Source organism: Porites lutea, chromosome 7, assembly GCF_958299795.1.
Source record: "Porites lutea chromosome 7, jaPorLute2.1, whole genome shotgun sequence".
Taxonomy (NCBI): Eukaryota; Metazoa; Cnidaria; class Anthozoa; order Scleractinia; family Poritidae; genus Porites; species Porites lutea.
In genome coordinates, this window is record NC_133207.1 from 19,674,694 (window position 1) to 19,694,619 (window position 19,926).

The 19,926-nt window shown below is 38.7% G+C and overlaps 2 protein-coding genes across 2 annotated transcripts; one reads left to right on the forward strand and one right to left on the reverse strand.

The window, feature by feature from the left end:
• Positions 1-346: 346 nt before the first annotated feature.
• On the reverse strand, positions 347-13,272 carry LOC140942997 (SNW domain-containing protein 1-like). The gene is made up of 17 exons (XM_073392022.1): positions 13,219-13,272; positions 13,059-13,134; positions 12,864-12,938; positions 11,707-11,750; positions 10,856-10,886; positions 10,525-10,620; positions 8,587-8,682; positions 8,143-8,354; positions 7,750-7,819; positions 7,309-7,374; positions 6,490-6,606; positions 5,720-5,855; positions 4,185-4,284; positions 3,919-4,036; positions 3,204-3,364; positions 1,912-2,070; positions 347-1,088 (listed from the first exon to the last, which is right to left on the reverse strand). The coding sequence occupies exons 1-17, from the start codon at positions 13,230-13,232 to the stop codon at positions 1,052-1,054; spliced, it is 1,608 nt and encodes a 535-aa protein (XP_073248123.1). The 5' UTR covers positions 13,233-13,272; the 3' UTR covers positions 347-1,051.
• A 2,619-nt stretch (positions 13,273-15,891) lies between these two features.
• LOC140944561 (melanocyte-stimulating hormone receptor-like) lies at positions 15,892-16,827 on the forward strand. The gene has a single exon (XM_073393684.1). The coding sequence runs from the start codon at positions 15,892-15,894 to the stop codon at positions 16,825-16,827; it is 936 nt and encodes a 311-aa protein (XP_073249785.1).
• Positions 16,828-19,926: the final 3,099 nt, after the last annotated feature.

Genomic DNA, 19,926 nt, shown 5'->3' on the forward strand with positions numbered 1-19,926 from the left:
CAGACCTCTGAGAAGTGTGGAACTAAGTAAAGAATGACAAAGGGTTCATGACTCGGGGAAAGGGCGACAATATCCTTACTTTGTCAGACTTTTCCACACTTCCACACCTTTGAGAAGTGTGGAACTAAGGATGAAAAAGGAAAGTAGGGATCTTGTGGCCAGCACTGGACATTTGTGATTCTAGATAGACAACTTGAAGTCCATACCAAAATCCTCTGCTTTCTATTCCGCCCTGGCCCAGGCGTATCTGTTTGAAAACTATAATCCTTGCTGCAGCACAAAACCTTTCTAGCCCATGGCAATGCCTGGCTTTATTTTCAAGTCAAAAAGTCACTGTTAGAGTGGATTTGATTTATACTATGTTTCAATGTTTATTCAATGCTCAAGAAATTTACAGAGATCTTCAAACAAAGACAACTTCTGAAAACTTTTGCCCCACTACGTCTCATAAGGTCTGCCGTTAACATTCGAAGACTGACTGGAAAATAAAGATAATCTACGGGATACTTGTTGCTAGGAAACAAGCGCGTAGGCGACGTGGTGAGCCAGAGGTGTGAGACGTTGTAACAGTAACTGAGTAAATTTTAGCGATTTTAATGAAACTGAGCATATTCAATCCCATATGGTCGGAAAATGCGATCTAGAGTTTCAGCTCTACTGAAAACCATTAAAACATGGAGAAATTCAATCTTGGACTAGTTATGAGGATTCGCGAGTCTGAACCGGCCCGTGCTTCAAATGGAGGCTATAGTTTGGCGCTTTTCTTTAAGTTATATTTTTAGCAACAAGAATGAGACTTGCCGAATTGACTCTTACTTATGCGCTCTTTAGCACTCCAGTCAACTCTTAAGTTAACTTTCCTTCTTCAATAGTGTCCACAGGAAGGCGGCACTAAAGTCTTGTTCCCACAACGATTCAACAAATAAAGGGCCATTTCCATGTTTGTAGAAAGGAAAGGTTTAGTATATTAAAGGAACCGTAATATTATCCAACAAGTTTTCTTGCTTCCTTGTTCAACATAAAATTTGATGCTTTTTCCTGGCGACTATTTTTACCGCTTTCTCTTCGAGCTACGACTGTCGTGATCCCTACGAAAGAAAAGAAAAGAGAAAAAAAGGGACAAGTATTAGAATAGCTTTCCCACGCTTGGCACTTAACTAGAAGTGTCTGCGCTGAACAAAAGTTTGCAACATTGCCGGTACATGTATTCTTGCATGTTATAGTTTGCTTCCTGTCTTTGGCGAAGCCCATGGCGCTAGTTACCTTTCCCCCGCCATTAGCGCTGACTATACATTTATGTTTCCTGCATTTAACCATTTTAACGTGTGCCTTTCACTGGCTACAAATAAGTTTTCGCGTTCGGTGCTGGCTTATGTTTTCCCGCGCCACAAACAAGAGCGCAGGTTAGATCATTTTCTTTTCATTGGCACTGGCACACATGTCCAATACGCACGAACTGAGTCCGGTCGTCTAAAATGGAAGTCGGCCTGTCTAAAGAAAGTCTGGTCGTGATATGTGAAACGGATGTGAACTCGATTACCGGAAGTCTTATCGTGATCGGACAGGAAATCTTGATCGCCTACGTGCTCCTATGTATCATCTTGAGGGATCGTATCAGATGGAGACAGGTCGTTCGACTCAAAACTGCTAAAGAGGACATGACTTTTTAGTAGTGAGGTGGTGAACGTAACAAGAGCACCCCGAAACAAGCACGCTACAAATACAATATGACTCGTTCCTTAAGCCATAAAACCGACCAAAAGCAGGGCGAAACAATTACAAATGGGGCATAGGGACTAGAACCTCGTTTTTTGGCGCCAAAAAGAAAACGAATATTTTCCCAAACATTTACAAGTTAAAAATAAAAACGAAGTCAACAAATCACCAGAAAATGGTGACGAGCACACTAACCTTGACCGTGAAGGTTCGTCCAGAGGTCTCTTGCCCTTTTTAGCTTCTGTAAGAAACTTATCAAGACCGAATGGATCTTCTTCTTCTTTCTCGAACTGCACTGGGCCATCACGGCGCTGACTACGATCCGTTCCAGCAAACCCTTGGTCAGGTTGAAACCTAGGGACAGAACAGTTTCAGTAAACAGATATCGTATTTCCTCGAAAAAGCGCCTGTGCTTTAATTAGAGCCCTCCCCAGAACAAGCACCCACCTCCTAGGCCATATTACTATCAAACAAGCGCCCCAAACCCTACCCCCCCCCCCCCCTCACCCCCAACCTCCCCCTCATTTTTTTAAAATAGTACGGATACAAGGGGAACGCGAAGATCTGCATATCACTGACGAGGATGATCTCGAGGATGATGAGATAATCGATATTTTATAAACATCCATACTGATACATCTGTGTTAGGTGTTTAATGGGACTACGGTACACTTGATTACAACTACTGTTTTAACAAACGAAAGACTATTAACTTCTACTTTACGTTTCTATCAAAGATTTAGCCGACACAAAGTCACACTTCTTTGAAAGGAAAAGTTAATAGAGAGCTTTAGATTCCGAGACGAGGACGACTACAGTACGAGTACCATATTTTCACAATATTGAGTATTGCTCACCCGTTAATCAGCGTCATTTTGACGGGAAAACGTGATAGCCGTCGTCATTCTATTACGCGTGTTAGCGAGAATGTCGTAGTGGCAGGAACAAGTTATCAAAAGTAAGCAGTTTTATCTTTTTGCTATCGGGAGAGGGCTTAGCCCTCTTCAGTATAAATAACCGTACTAACGTTTTTGGTGAAAAAAAAAAGTAAAATGAAACTTTCTGTGGTGTAGTTAAATCTCGTACTCGTACTCGTACTCGTTCTCAAATCTTAAGCTCTCTAATAAGTGCCCCCCTTCGATTAAGCGCCCTCCTTCAAATAAGCACCCCCCATCTTAGCCGTAATTTCAAATAAGCTCCCGGGCGCTTATTCAAGAAACTAAGGTACTTTTAACTATTAGTATATGCTGGTATTTTGCAAGTAGTTCAAGCTGGTGATGGTGTCTAGAAATTATTTTCAACTCATATTTCGCCATATCCTCTGACGGGATACTTCTGCTTTCTTGCCCCGTTCTTAAGGCCGTTCTCGCACCTTAAACCCATAATGACTCCAGCAAGTTTTCTTTGGTAGTCAGTGTGAAGTAAATGCTTGCCGTATTTTTTCTCACCTACTAAGCACGTGCAGTAGCGGTCACGTGACAACTCACCTGTTGGTTTGAACCAGCTTCTCCAAATCATCTCCGTACACGTCTCTGTCGACATTCTTACTTGGCCGGTAGATCGCGTTTGCTGTGCTACCCTCTCGTCTCCAGGCCTTGTCATACACATTGTAGACGTCATCATCTCCTCCATAACCAGAATTCAGACCCTAACGGACGAAACGGTCATTTCAGGTCGCTTCAAAAGTGAATAACACTATGAAGCAGTTTTTGATTCACAAATGGAAGCCGAATGCTTTTGGGCAAAGGAGGAAGGAAGCTCTCACAAAATAGACCCTAGCCCTGAAACAACACAACATCGTTGCAGAAAGAACGAAGGTTTCGGGTTTCGAGAAGCTTCATGAGAGTAGACAATTTTGGACGTTAAAGTTTTGCAATTTTGTCCTTTGATTACGGCAATTTTTGAGAATGATTGGTTTGTTCGACTAGAGGGATAAGTGGTCAAAAGTGTGACCCTATTAGACGAACTTGACAGTCCAAACGATTTGTCAGTCTTTATTATGAAAACAGCCATTATTATTTTATCATATTTTTCAAACTATTTAACTTTCCAAACGGAATTTAAGGTTTCCCCATGCAAATATTACGAGAAGTATAACATTGTGGTTGGTTTACTGCATAGTCCACCTGGATTTCCATGACTACATCAAAGGATCGAAAATCGGTCACCATTAGGTACTGACTGATTTAAGCCGTACATTACCTTGTCTTGATTGAATAACCGTTGATCATACAACGCTTCCTGAGAGGGAGGGGCTGAGGCTAGGCCTAACGCAATCTGTTCACTAATGTCACGCTCCTTGTCACGCTGAAGTTTAGACCTGTTGAAGGGAACAGCAGTAAAAATTCGTTATGATGCAACTTTGTATATTTTCTTCTTTTTTTTCCCATTCCCCTTGATTGTTATATAAAGGTCACTGTACTATCATGTAAGATCTATTGTCACAATCTGCTCACAGTTTAACTCACCTTTTATCAGGAGCGGCTTTTGATATTCTTCTATCTCGTTCTCTCTCCTTATGTCGCTCATGACGTAGTTTGTCTCTTTCTCTCTCTTCCTCTGGCCTGTCTAAATAGCGAGTTAGACCACGTTACTCATGAAGTAATGAAACTGGTAATTTCAAACGCTCAAGCAACCCTTTTAATCTAAAAAGTGGCCGAAGTAAAAGTTCAACAAAATTTCCAAATAAAATGCTAAACATCAAAAAGTACGTTGTGACAGTACTGTTGAAGAGGTTTCATTTGAATAGTCACAACAAAGGATTAAAAGTGAGAGCCCAGCACCTCAATATATACTTCGTCATTCAATCGGGAAGTAAACGAGTCAAACGACCAGCTTCTAAGTAACGATAAAATGAACTTTAAATAAAGCCCTTCACTATTGTTACTACTGATCGGCGAAAGATTCCATATTGTAATTTTCATATTGCCACTGAAGAACAACATGCAAAGATTATCGGCCATCTTTTATTTAAAGTCCACCCACCAGAGTGTTGCCAGACAAAATCGTCAATAACGCTGGATTTCCACTGTCGCGTAATTTTTACGTGCGAACGTACGTTAATTTTATCCGCATAAACTATATAGAGGCGATGAATGGAAGGCAGCGAGCAAACGTTTAAGTTAAGCGAGGTTCACTTTTACGTTTACGCGTGACCTTCCATACATCGCTAGTATTTTATTAATGCGCGTAAACTCTACGTGCGCACGCCACGTAAAAATTACACGACAGTGGAAATGCAGGCTGATTAACGGTTTGATTGTGCTTCATAAAACACCGGACAACGAGAAAAACAAAACTTCAACAATAATACAGCGTTAAGGGAAAAAAAGGAGGCCCCCAAAACTTAAGATAAACTGTCCGTTTAATTACATGCACACGGTCTTCAGCACAGACTAAATATTTTCCGTCCCATTTAATAGTCTACTTTACACAATGATGTGAAAGCTACGCGCGCAGTGATTGGTCGTTGCCCATGATCTATTAGAGTAAAGATACATGAATGACGTCACGGAAAACTTGTTTTCTTTGCTACGTTCAACATGGCGCGCGGTTTCGAAAATGTTCGTGAGGTTATTTCGGATTAAGCAAGTGAAAGCGTCGAAAAAAGTTTAGCAGGAGCTATTCACAAAGACGAAAAATGGAAAGACGGAGACAAAAAGAGTTCTTGACATCTTGAGAATACCCAACTCATGTCTGTAAACTGCAAGAAAACTTCCTAACAGTTACCATCGTGTGTCATCACTACGACAGACTCGCTATCCTTCAAAAATAATGTTTTCGCCATTATTCCGCTTTGAGCAAGTGAAGACGTTGAAAATCTTTTCGAAGAAACTATTTACGAGTAAGATAAAGAAAATAGAAGAAGCAGAGACGAAAAGTACCGTTTGGGACCTAAAAATGCCTAAACTGGCACAAATCATCGAAAGCGTCAAGCGGTTTAAGACTAGGTAAACAAGACTAGGTAAACGAAGACCGTAGAGATTTACTCGGCTCCACCTACCAGCAGCAGCTCGAATACCGGCTCGCTCCTCACGAGCTTTCTGCGCCAACTCCACCAATCGCTGTTCTTTCTTCTCCTTCTCTCTTTGCGCTAACTTCTTTTCCAGCTGAGCTCTCATCTCCACTGCTTCACGAGCCTACATGTAACGAAAATACAGTTGAAATTAACCGATGACGCTTTTTTTAGAAGCTGATTAAAATTTTTTTGTGCGACTGAACAATGTTATGCAGTACAGCTGACTTTTGCATAAAAATAATATTAAAACACACACTGACTTTTACCAAAACAAAACGATCTACAATGAAGGCCAAACTCCTTGAGAAAAATATTAACATTGAAAACCATCTTTCAACGGCGCTTACATATCAAATCTACAGATGTAGCATAATATCCACTCCTGCAACAGTTTGGATGCCTCTAATGGCCCTCCCCTCCTCCGTCCAAACAACGTTGGGATAAACGAACACTTTCTACGATAGGGTAAAGTGTACCGGGTGCACAAACTTCAAATTTGCTTGGGGCGCGGGGGAGGGTGGAGGGATGCAGTTTAAGGCGTATCGTGTTAAGTGCCCTAAGACTTCTGACCTCCACTGTAGATGAGAAAGCTTTTGAAGCCATACAATGGCCCCGCAGTACATACTCTACTTTACACTAGCGCTACCTTTTGTGTTACACCTGGTAAACACTCCAACACACTTATATAACAAAGAATTAACTGTCAGAAGGTGAGCGAGTCAAGTCCTCATTCTGCTAAAAATGAAAAACTGTACCTTTCTGTCAGCTATGTACAATGCTTCAGCTAGCTTTGCAAACTTGTCATTAATGTGTGGATCCTGGAGGCCACGTCCATCAGCTGCCAAGCGTTTGTCTAAAGGAATAGTGTACCCCTGTGGACGAGATAAAAAAAAAATGTTCACAGTTTGAAAGTGATTGTAACTGAAATCATTTGAACTTGTTTTGTCTGAAATCATTTGGATAATTAGTCTAAATGACTTACATTGTGACGTATGGGTGGATTTAGTGGTGGGTCAAGACCGCCCTCTGCTGCTCCCCTTCCAGTGAAATTTCATATTACTGCTAAAGAATTCTCCGTAAAATAAATGGTATCTCTATACCTCTAGCTGTCAAGTTTTCTGGCCACTGGCCACCCCTTGCTGAAATTTTCTGGATCCCCTTCTCACCTGTTGCCAATGAAATGACTAAGGATACTACATTTTCCGAATTGCAAAAGCTATCTCGTTAAAAGCCAGCCTTTGTTGTTTGTTTTGACAAGAACTGCAATGAGTTATGTACAGACTACAGTTGTACTAACTCTTAAAGAGCTTCAACTAGGTGCTTTAAATGGGGGCTCTGATTCTATGTGATGATGCAAAATTGCACAATTATTGATCTTCACTGGCACGGTGCTAACAAATTCCATAATTATTCTGGAATCTGGACTCACTTTAAGGCTTCTTGGTAAACTAATCATGTTTCTTACCATTATTTTAAATCTGATGACAAAAGGAGCTCTTTGTGTAATCTACAAACCTATCATTATTGACAGAGGCGCATTGATTTATTATAAAGTAAAATTCTCATTAACGTACCTTGGCATTTTTCCAGTTGGAAATGCAGGGAGGGATTTTCCACTCTTGCTGTTCTTTCACAGTTACCTGAAAGAATTACAAAGAAATAATTATTTATCCATATTTAACGTTTTCAGCGACCAATTATTACAAATTCCTTTGGTTTTTGTTTTCATACACGTGCTTCTTCAAAACAGTTCTTATGCTATGGATCTTACAATAAAATTTAACGCTAAAACCAACCCTTGTAATACTTTTATATGGTAACACAAATAACATCAGAAAACAGCGACAAAAACATCAGAAATTATTACATTTTCTATTCAAACAACTGGTACTTCATTTTTTTGGGAGCTACACCTTACTTAAGTGTAAATTATAAAGAAGAAAATATTGGTTGAGTTTACTTATGAATTAGGGTTTAATTGAAGAGCAGCAAGATGTCAAAGTCAGCAGTTTTACCTTTCGACTTGGCGAATGCATGACTGGTGCGGGGGGAGACGGGGGACCTCGCGGAATCTTCTTATTTGTCCTACAAATACAGCAACAATACATGAACATTAATATCAGTAATAAAACAAAAACAAGTACATTGAAAAGGACATGAGATGGGTGGGTTAATTTTTGTACTCCAAGAGTTCATAAAATAATTTGTAGACTTGTAACATGTGACAAAGTGAGACACTGTGTGGTCTGACCATTCAAATTGAACCACTTTGGCTGAACTTTCACAAGGCATTACTTGGTTTACAACCAAAAAAATTAGAATTGCATTTTGACTATGGCCACTTTTGAAAGTGAAAGGGTTAATTTATTCTATCCTTTAAAAACTCTTCCACAACATATTTAGCTTACTTAAATCTAGGTGGTTCCATGGGATCCTTTTGCATTTCTACCATGCGTATCACCCTCTGTTTAGCTCCAGAGTTAAATGATACCCCCTGTTGAGAAGGTGTGTAGCGGATGTACTGTGCTGCCCCAGGCTTCTGTGCAACTTGGGTGGGCTGTGCAGCTGCTATCTTTGTATTGACTTCCTTTTCTAAAGCTTCCCTTGTTTTCCTAGTTGTCTAGAGGCCAAAGAAAAAGATATTATCAATGACCTTATGATTGCCAAAATAATATCTCGTGATCTACAGATCATTGAAAGGCAATGTCAGATTCTCCTTCTTAAACTGTACATTTTTTACGTTGTTGATGCAAGTTAGGCTGTCATACATGTTTAGTTTCATAGCAGACTGAGGTTTTTGGAAGCTACATTGCAATAATTAATTTTCTTAGAAAAGTTCTCTGTAAGTGTACCTCTTCAATGTCCTCTTCACTTGGTCGTTCCAGCTCTGGATCACCTTCATCTTTTAAATGAACAGGAACCAAGTCCTGAAATCTTGAATGCACAACCTACAAAAGCAAAAACAAACAAAAAATCCAACTTGCAGTTATCATCATCTGTCATTAACAAACACTGTACTGCTATAAACTGACCGTTATGTTTTCATTTTAAGAGAACATATGGGTAATAAGAACATTAGAGGCTCTAATATGCATTGTGGGATAAAAATGAGAGGCCACTGCAAGAAAAACTTGCACAGACTCAGCCTTGCCAAGAGGTACATGTAATAAGTAAAACTTCATGTAATAATCCAGACTCCTTGTTAGAACAAGAATGCTCTTAAAAGGCAGTAAGTTGAGCTTGTTGCTTGGAAATTAGACTCCTGACGTCAGAAATTAGGAGGCAATTGTTTCTACCCATAACAGGATTTCCTGGCTAAAAGTTTTTCACATCCTACTTTATTGATGGTCAAGTATTCTTCAGGATATTTATTTCTATATTGTATTGGACGATTTGTTTCTGAATTGATTGAGTGCACTTGTATGAATACATGAAAATCAAGGGCTTCAATTCAAGAGAAATAACATCATTACTGAACTGCAAAAACGTGATGAACGTGGCATGTCATTTCAATCATTACTAAAAAACACCGCATGCTCATCATAAGGCTCATTTGCATACAATAAAAGTTTATAACACCCGACCAGTTAGCCTCAACACCGCAGCTTTGCTGAAGTTTGGCTCATAAGATTCTTCTTTTTTCCAACCACTGAAGTATCCATTTGTTCCACAGTAATCAACACTTTCAAGCGATCGAATTAATTTTGTGGACCAACATGTTCGGTAAAAGATCACTATCTTTTGAATACTACCGAAACAGGTAGACTGTTTTTTCGCAGAAGTACGTAACAGTTGCCGTTAGCGACAAAGGTGAACGTTTTGGTCATGTGTCTAAAGAGATGTTATCTCCAATTGCAAACGCACGTGACAACATTCCTTCGCATTTCTTTGCTCGCGCTTGGGCTGTCTATCGTCGCTTATCCGCTTTCGTTTAGTAATACAACATGATCCAGCTAAAAGTGTTCTATAATATTTCTTTTCCAGAAGATCGATGCGGACTAAGTACAGCGGACGAAAATGAGGTGTATACCTTCAATGATCTCATGCGAATCATAAGGAATAAATTAGAGTGTTTACCACGGATATAAGACCTTCCTTGTTTGTTGGTGGAAAAGCCCGCCATCCTTTAATTCTCAGGAATGTGAAGGAATGCGATCATGTGTGCTTTCATTTGAGGCGTCAGGGATAGATCACGTGGGCTTAATTCAAATATGTTTCTCTGCAGAGGCAACTGTTTCGGGCGTCTGCGAAAAAACAGTCTACCTGTTTCGGTAGTAATGTTGTAGGTCATGTTGCAATATTATTTTATCCTAAGTTTCCACAGTCTCTGCTAGGAATGCCTTGGACCTTGATCCCCCCCACCCATTTGATGTGCGCGCACACACACACACACACAAAGGAAACGATTGCATTTTTAGAGTCTTGCTGCTAAAGCAAGCTTGACTAATGATACCGTGGTAGTGATACATTAAATTTATGCATTGTCCCGTGTGGCATGATAGTTATCAAAGTGTGGAAGACCCTATAGAACTACGTCCAATCAAATGTGTGACTGCGCAAGCCTTTGAGTTAAATTGCTGGGGTCTCCTCACCGATCACTAGTAATTTGTGCTTTAAAAATCTAATAAGCAAAGGTTTTTAAACACGTTCAAAGGAGCAGATAAAATCAATTAAAATAATGTTATTTTTTACCCTATACGACTTTGCTATCATACACATAAATTTTGGCCGTCAGTGTACATCATAAATCTATTGGAAAAAATTAATCTATTAAAAGTTACACACTGTACCTTATCTTTGCGGTGACCTTGTCTAACAAGTGCATCATATTTCACTCTGCCTTGAGAATCCAGTTGAACAGGCAGTGCATTAGTGCTGGAGGAAGGCTTTGAAAATGAAAAAAGTACTCAATAAGCCTCTTCATCTTGTTTGTGAAAAAGCATGTAATAAAACAATGCATGTCCTTTCTCTGAATTATGAGTGAAAAGTACTGTGATTTACAAAGGCATCAATATGATATTCAATTCACATTATACAGAAATAGCACTCAAGCAATATATTTAAGATGTGACTGAAGGCAACTCAGAACTTATCAAATTACATAGATTGTACAACATGTACCTTCTTTTCACGCCCCATATCCAGAGGATATCTGAAAGAATTTTGTCAAGGAAGGTGCAGATTTTGATCAGCAGTTACACATGTTAGCTTTTTCTATGTATATGTCGGCTAGCAACGTAGTATCTGTACTGTATTGTTTTGTTACTTTATTAGGAAAAGATAGAAAAATTGATTGATAATTCAGTTTTGAAAACAACATACATGCATAAAATGATTTCACTGAGGTAAGATAAACTAGTTTTGATAAACCTTTTGAATTTGTGGGAGAAACATACTACACTGGTAAAAGACAGCAATCTTTAAATTTAATAAAAAATCAGAATATTACCACTCATTTTCTTGGCAAAATAATCTAAAAGGACTGTAGGTTTTACATTGTAAAATGAAGTGGAAACAATACAAGTTTTAAAGCCAGTAAATAAATATTTGAGTCCAAAACATTGTGTCATCTTAAAACTAGCAAACAACATGTTACATTTGCAGCATTTCACCACTGCAAGACTCCAAGCGATGACTTTAAAATTAGAACTTGTAAAGCTGATTGTTTGGTTTGTTTCAAAAAAGATAAAATTAAAAATTATTAATAATAATAATAATAATAATAATAATAATAACAATAATAATAATAATAATAATAATAATAATAATAATATAGTGAAACCCCACCTTAGGACTACCTCGGTAATACAGTCACCTCGTTATTACGGCCACTTTTTTATGCCTGCCTAGCAAAATCCGCCATTCATTTTCATGTAATAATAATAATAATATGGCTGATTTTTTTTTGCCCATTGGTGACCGTATTGACGGGGTGTCACTGTACACGTATGTTAATCAAGATCAAAGGATACTGAGCAACATGTATTTCAGGAAAAGCACCACCATCTCCAAAATCCTGAAGATCAAAACAATGCAAGCAATTTCAGAAACAAATACTACTTTTTCAGAGAATGGGAAGGGAAAACAAGCATAATAATATGGGTTTATGTCCCCTGAATTTTTTATTATAGGTTGGGCCAGAGAAGATAAGAGAACCAACTGTAGTTTTTTTGGCAAATGTGTGTAGAATTCAAAATCCTTCTATTGGAGGGAGGCATCATTCAATAACCCATGTATTGATCTGTTCAACAGAGAAGACCGTCGCTTGGAGGCTGACCTAAGCAGAGGTTAGTGGCGAAAATTTCAAAGTGTCAATATCATGAAAAATATTATGGCAGTGACCTACGCTACATAAACAGTCCTGGCCTTACACCTGTGGTGATGTTTCATTCCAAGAAATGGTATCTGGCCATCTAATTTCATGGACAAATCATTCTAAGCAATATCAATTCACTGTATGGTCAGATTGTTCCAAAAACAAATCTGATCATTCCACAATATACAATATAGTCAGATGAATAAGAATGTTAAACACAAACAGTCAAATGGACTGCCACCATGGTCCACAGTCCACAGTCACTAAATTACAAGTTAACTACATGTAGAATGGCTGCTTTATTTTAAACTGGTTTAGTTGGGATTTGTAAATTAAAGAACAAGGTATATTACATACTGTGCTTGTTTTTGCTTCATTGCTTAAAGATTGAAGGTGAATGCTACTTAAAATAATTATTTAAATTATAGACTACTGTGGGACGGCAGTGGCAGCTTTTTGAGGATACTTGAAGTGGATGGGTATTCTGTAATCTTGCCCAGTCTTACACTGCACTGAAGTTATAATCACTCTTCACACATTTACAGTATTAGAAACTTGGAACTATCTGACTATACTGTGGAACGATCTGGCCTTTGTGTAGAACGATCTGACCATGGAACAAACTAACCACAAACCCAAGAAACTAAGCAGATTTTGATCAAAACTTTGCACGATCGCACCATACCAATATTCCTGGCTTAAATATAAAGAAGTCCCGCATACTCAAACAAATTAATAACATATCCACATGTTCGAATAAAAGAGAAAAACATCGATCGATTAAGCTTATTTTATGTTGCGTTGTACACAAACCTCTAGCTTCCTTGGTATCCATCCATGCCTTTGTCCGTAAGGCGGAGGCTGTTTCTTGATAGCTGAAACCTTTAACTACAAATAAATCAAACGCATTTACTCCTTTACAAACCTCTGTCTACGATCGATCATTGAAGATGTGAACAAGAAAGCTAAGAATTCGGCCAACATGGCCGATAACGAATCCAGACAAACCTCTTTGTACGCTTTTTCTAAGTCATCGTCTTCACTCTTGTCGCGATAAGCCACATGCAATGGTGCCGGAAGAAGACTGAAAATGTTAAGAAGAATTTTGTTAGGAAAAAAACGCTGAAAAATAACTCTCCTGGAATGAAAATGTGAGAGTGATATCTACCTTGTAAGCGACATGTTTCCCAAAACGACAACTAGACGTGATAGAACAAAAACGAAATGCATTATGGGATTCTTGGGAAAAATCTTGTTCCCAGATCTCTTGTAGCCTGACCATTTTAAGATCAGCGCAGCTTCGCTCCGTTACAGAGACCGGCCACTCACCATTCTGCAGTGGAACCTCGATATAATAAAGGGCCAGGGGACTGGCAAAATTTATTCGCTTTAACGAGGTTTTGTTATATCAAGGTTCTTTTTGTGACTACGGCGCATGCGCCAGTAGTCACTATTGGCATCGAGTTAGTTTTCCGAAAGTAAGTAAGTAACAACAGAATATACTTCGGAACCAATTATATTACCATACCTCAAAACAAAGGGAAATACAATTTAGACCAAGTGTAAAATTGAACCACAGTAAGTATGCATACAGACATTCAATACAAAAATGTTATATAAAAATTAAAGAGACATAAATTGTAAGGAAAAGAATTAAACAAAATTTTTCTGAGGAGGAAGTTTAAATGGAAACCTTGGGACTTATTATATGAACTCCCCCCCCCCCCCCCCCCCTAAACTAAGACTAAATATAATGAATAAATAAGCGGCAAAGTCATACTTAAATTTAATTAGGATAAAAAGGAAGCAAAACAAACCGGACAAAACAGACAAAAAGCAGCAAAAAACAAGTATTATTTACAAATGGTTAATCAACTAAGAAGAAATGTTTTTAATCTGGATTTAAAAAGAGAGATAGTAGCAGCAAAAACGAACGTAAAGCATTTTTTCTCTTTAATTCTCATCTCGTAAGTGGTTGCTCGTAATAAGTATGGTACAAACTGACCCAAACATAATTTAGCCCATTTTTTGAACATGTGTATAACTGTTAAGACTTCCTGGCTGCGATGAGACGATTAGCAGTACATTAATAAAAAGCCTTTTTTAATCAATTTGAATCTTTGTTCTACAGATGTATCGATCAAGACTCGGTTAATAAACTTTGCATCACTGATCATGACAGTTTAGCTCGTTTTCTAAAAACCAGACAATCGTGCTATTTGTTTTGCCAATTGCACGGCAGCGACAACTGAAGGTTGCCAATAACTCTGACGATTAATAAAATGAAAATACAGCCCACATATCTAATTTGTTTTTGACACGATGAAGTTATCACATAAGGAAAACAGATATATTAAAAAAAGGTTCGCTTAAACGTAGTTGCTTCGGAGAAAAGTCATGGTAATGAAAGACTACCAAACAATTAGAGAACTGTACTGTTCTGCAAAATTCACTGGAGAGTCGAGGGAGAGGTACACTGCGAGCTAATTTTTCTCTAAGACGAAAGAGGATAGCTAAATATGAAGGTGAGTGATGGTTCAAGTTCCATGTTAATATTTTGGGTTCACTATACTCAATCGAAATGAACGTCACCATGGCGTTTTTGATTTTAAATATTTTACCTTTCATATAACAGATTCGAATTGGACGCACCGGAAGACCATGTGAACGGGGGAAATAAATTTTAAAAGCAATTTAAATGAAGATATAATCTTGACGTAGTGAAATAGCAATTTAAGCAATTGCAAATAAAGCAACCAAAATGTTAAAGTTATACCCCACAAAGTTTGACATGTTTGGGGATATACTCGGTTAAGACTTCCTCTTCTAAAGAAAATGTGGCCAATTTAGTGCTGGTATCCATGTGAACGTCAGTCAAAGTTGAAGAACAACGACACAAGCAATTTGAAGCTACAAAATACAGAAACACTTTAATATAAGCCCCACCAGTAACAGGCTCGCCAATATAAGCTCTCCTCTAACTTGCATTGAAATAAATTTGAATTATTATGATATTTTGAAGCTTTTACCAGTAACTGCAAAACATATTTAAATCAGCACTGCGTTAGATTGTTTAGAAAAAGCTTTTTCCAATTCCGTTATAATCCCCCTTGGATATAAGCCCCTCAGTTTAATTTATCAAAAGCCCTTCTAAAAACCCTTACAAAGATGTATAATCCAAGGGCTTTTAAGAGGCAGTTTACGGCACCGCATATCATATGTTTGGCTCACAAACTTAACACCTCCGTTAGCAAAACTTTCTCGTTTTTGCTCTCACTATGTTTACTAAAACTGCTGATGGCTCTCAGCTATTCGTCGAATTCAAGTTTTTTTTTCATGATTTTTATATGATAAAAACAGGTTGTATTCTAATTTCCTAAGCTCGAACGAACGTTTTATTTTCTTTAATTCCCACCTCGTAAATGGCCCAGACTTTCGAGCCCATTATTTGAACATTTATACATTGTTACTGAGACCTCACTGCCTGCGATGACATTACGAGCGCGACAGTTTAACTTCTAGCAATTAACGAAAACCGTTTTTTACTCAATTTGAATATATGCTTAACAGAAATATCGATCAAGACTTGGTTAATAGACGTTTTACTACTACCAGTTTAACTCGTTTTCTAATAGCCAGGTAATTGCGGCGGCTATTTGCTCGCTAATCGCACGGCAACACAAAGGCAACACCAAGATTGTCGAACTCCATCGTTTCATAAACTGAAAATACAGAGCAAATATTTAATTGTTTCCTGACAAGGTGCATGTGGCAGTCATATAAGGAGGACAGATGCATTAAAAAAGAGTTCAGTTGACTGTAGCCGCATCGCAGAAAAGTCATGGAAATGAAAAATTTTACTGGAGGTGAAAACCCGAAAACAGTTGCAGAACCTTTGTGCTCTGCAGAACTTACTGGAGAGGTACATGGCGAGCTCATTTTTCTCTCTGTCGTTAACACTTGTTTGTCCATTACAGCATTTTTAGGGAACGCTCTGATCTTAGTTGCCCTTCACAAGGACACATCAATTCATCCGCCATCCAAACTCCTGTATTGTAACCTAGCGATAACTGATCTCTGTGTTGGTATCATCGCGGAGCCTCTCCATGTTGCTTATATGATCTCTGAGGTGAACAGAAGACGGGATATTTGCTATTACGCAAATTTGACAGACAGTTTCGCAGGTTTTACTTTGTGTGCAGTGTCGTTGATAACAATGACTACAATAAGCGTGGACAGACTTCTCGCTTTGCTACTGGGTCTCAGATACAGACAAGTTGTAACTTTAAAAAGAACGCGTTTAATTGCTGTTGGTGGTTGGATTGTGTCTGTTGTCGGTGTATCTATCTCCTTTCTGAATCCTCTTATAGATTCTTTGTGCCGATATATTGGTGCAGCTTTTTGTTTAGTTACTACAATCTGTGCCTACACAAAAATTTTCATGTCTCTGCGTCATAATCAAATTCATGTTCAGAACCATGTTGTTCAAGGACAATCGGGCCAAGCAAATACACTGAATATAGCTCGATACAGAAAGGCAGTGTACAGTGCACTGTGGGTGCAGGTAACATTGGTTATTTGTTATCTGCCGTACGTTATAGCTGTAGCTTTAACACCTCAAAGGGGGATTCCTTTATCTAATTACCTTGCTAGGGAATTTACAGCTACTTTGGTGTATTTAAACTCGTCGTTAAACCCATTGCTGTACTGCTGGAAGATCACGGAAGTTAGACAAGCAGTAAAAGAAACATTACAACAATTACACTTCTGTACCTGAACTAAGACTTAAAACTAAGAACATTTACTAACGAACTTGATAAGAAAATGTATATAAGAAAACCAGACAAATGTCCTGTTTCATTGCAGATTGTAAAGACAAAAAACAAAATCATTTGTTTATGTTAAAACGTTTAATAATCATAAAACAAAATGAAAATATCAGTAAAACTAGTCAGTTAGCTAATTAGTTCTCTGGCAATGAAGACTACGAAGCAGGGACATATTTTTAAAGAGAACAGCTCACTTTCTCCTGTTTCTCGCAACATCACACCGACAACCTCTTTTAACTAATGTTTTACAATCAGAGAGCTTTACCGTTCTGCAGAATTTACTGGTGAGGTACATGGCGAACTTATCTTGAAAATACACTGCATAAATAACAGCTGTTGATAACCATAAAAGCCACTATGTTCATAGTATAATCAAGTTTAACAAACGTCATAAGTTCAGTTTGGTAAAACTAATCAGGGCGCAAAAATACTACTTTTCCGAATGCTTTTTTAAAATCGACCAATGTTTATTGGGGGATGATGAGGGCCAGTACATGATGTAATTTAAATTTGATGGCCAATAAATACACACTGCATTGCTTTGTTGCCTAACGCAGTTTATTTTTAATAACAGCTTGCGAGCATACGAAGGCTTTGTTTTTAGATATAATGAAAAGTGACCGTGGGGGAGAAATCAGTGAATGCGTGACGAACGAGCCCCAAAGGACGTCTGCAGGGGGGGGGGGGGGGGGGGGGCTAAAGTGAACCCTCATACTACTGGTTTGCAGGTGACGTCACAGCGGCCATTTTGGTGGTCAAGAATTAACAAAAGCATTTCTCTTCTCTGGCAAGTAACCTCTATTTTCGTTTAAATCCTTCGAGAAAACAATTCTATTGTATTGACCCCCAACATGGCCGCCTTGTCACGAAGTTGCAAACCAAGAATGGCACATGGTAACGTGATCTCAATGGAGGAGAAGGGGCTGTCAACAATCCTCCTCGGGGATTGCTCAGATGACTAAAAAAGGCTACTGTTGTTATTTGCCATCGTATTAGCCTGTGCCAGGCTCTCAGATAGTATAGTGGGGACGTATTAAAGGAGCAAAGCTAAAATAAGACGCGCGCGACTTGGGAAAGGGGGCGGTGGCGGCGGGAAAAATGGCCCTGTCTCTCCCCAGCTCCCGCGCGTTATTATCATTTCTTTTTACTGAACGACTTTTCACCACTATCTCGGAGCCTGGAACAGGCTACCATCGTATCAATTGCGTTATCCAAAATAAAGTCTGTTGCGAGGTCGAATTATTGCAGGAATTAGTAGCAAAAGCGAAGTACATTCTCAGCTAAGAGCTAAAGAAGAACTCATGTACAGTGCTTAAAGGATGGAACATCACCATGTCCCTAGGGCACGAAACCCCCTCTTTTACAAAAATGGGACTTGGGTTCGTATAACAGTTGAGTACACCACCAGCACTGCTAACCTTTGTCCCCTCTCACTTTCAAGTCTGCGTGACAAGATAGCATATCTCGGAGAAAAAGCGGCGAGAAAACTGCTTCGATTTGATAGTTTGGCTGTGTTTGGTAATTTGTATTGCACGTCACACAGAAAAATAGGAACGCGTTGATTTGGCCGATTGATTGTTTGGTGAATCATAATAAAAATTTATCTTCTCGGAGAAATGGTAGTCCTTCGTTGTTTTCACTTTATTTGTAATCAAACGTTAATTTGAATAATTAGGGAAGTGCATCAATCTTAGCCATCGGTAGCTGTCCGGCAAACTGAGAAAGTTTTACCTTGAATTATGGATTGCTTACTAACCTACGTAATTCAGTTTGTTTTAACAAGAGAAGAAGAACAACAGTCAACAAGTTGTACTAATCGAACAACGGGTATAGGTGCTATGTACAATACAAGTTGCTGTATATGGAGATGGTATATATATATATACAATGTATATATAGTTTTACCTGGATTTTTGAACTTGGTTTAGCAAAAAATTAACTCACTCTACTACTTGGCAATTCAAAACAATGAAAAATCATTAAAAGGCCGATTAAAAGCCTTTATCGGACGCTGGGCAGTAAGTTAGTGGTCCCTAGAAGTATTTCAACGAGTCACAATTTTAACCGATGTCAAGTGATTTCTGCACCGTCCTTTGAAGTTAGTCGGTTGCAGGCAATTACCTTCAAGAGGGCATTACGGTTTCGTGACGGTAATTGCCATAGACAAAACGTGATTTACCAAGCGACTGTAACGACTGGTACAACAACAGAATCATACATTGGACTCAGTAGCCACTAACTTCAAAGAACAGTACAGAAATCACTTGACATCCTTCCGACACGCGAACAGAAGAAACGAGACGGAACTGTCCAAGCACGTGTGCACCCTTAAAGATGCCAACAGATCCTTTCACGTGCAGGGGAAAGTAGTCAGTAATTGTAAACCATATGACAAGGCTAGCAAAAATTGTAATCTGTGCCTCTAAGAAAATATTTTTATCATTTGTAAAAAACACCTATGTACTCTGAACAAAAGAAGCGAATTAGCAAGTTCATGCCCCTACAGAAATAGATTCACTCTCAGAAATTTTAGAATAACGTAACGCAACGCAACGCAACGCAACAAAAGCGCACGGATCCCGAAAAACCCATTGGGGAACCTCTATACCTCCGTGTCGACTTTGTGTCTATTTACAAAGTTTTTAATCAGACTCTGCGTCTGCCTCGTCACCAGCCTCTCGCAATCGCATATTCAGAAATGTTTAAGTTTGGAGGTGTGCCCATCATCCCCTACTCGCTGTTCTACGCTCGTTCACCACACCCAGCATTGAACTCCATCCTCCTCACTTAGATTAGGAAAAGAAACACGTTTCACGCGCAAAAATTCTCAGAAGCAGTCTTTAAAATTGCTTTCTCCGCAGTAGCTGCATCTTGTTCCACAAAACTTGGCGGAGCTGCTTTAACGGCACCCCAGTGCAAACTGTAGAACTAACAAGAAATGCCCTTCAGCATGACTTCAGGGTGAATTTCTTCTCGTGTCTATTATAATGATGAAAAACAGGTTACATTCAAATAATTCTCTAAGCTCTGAACTGTTTCAGTTTCAG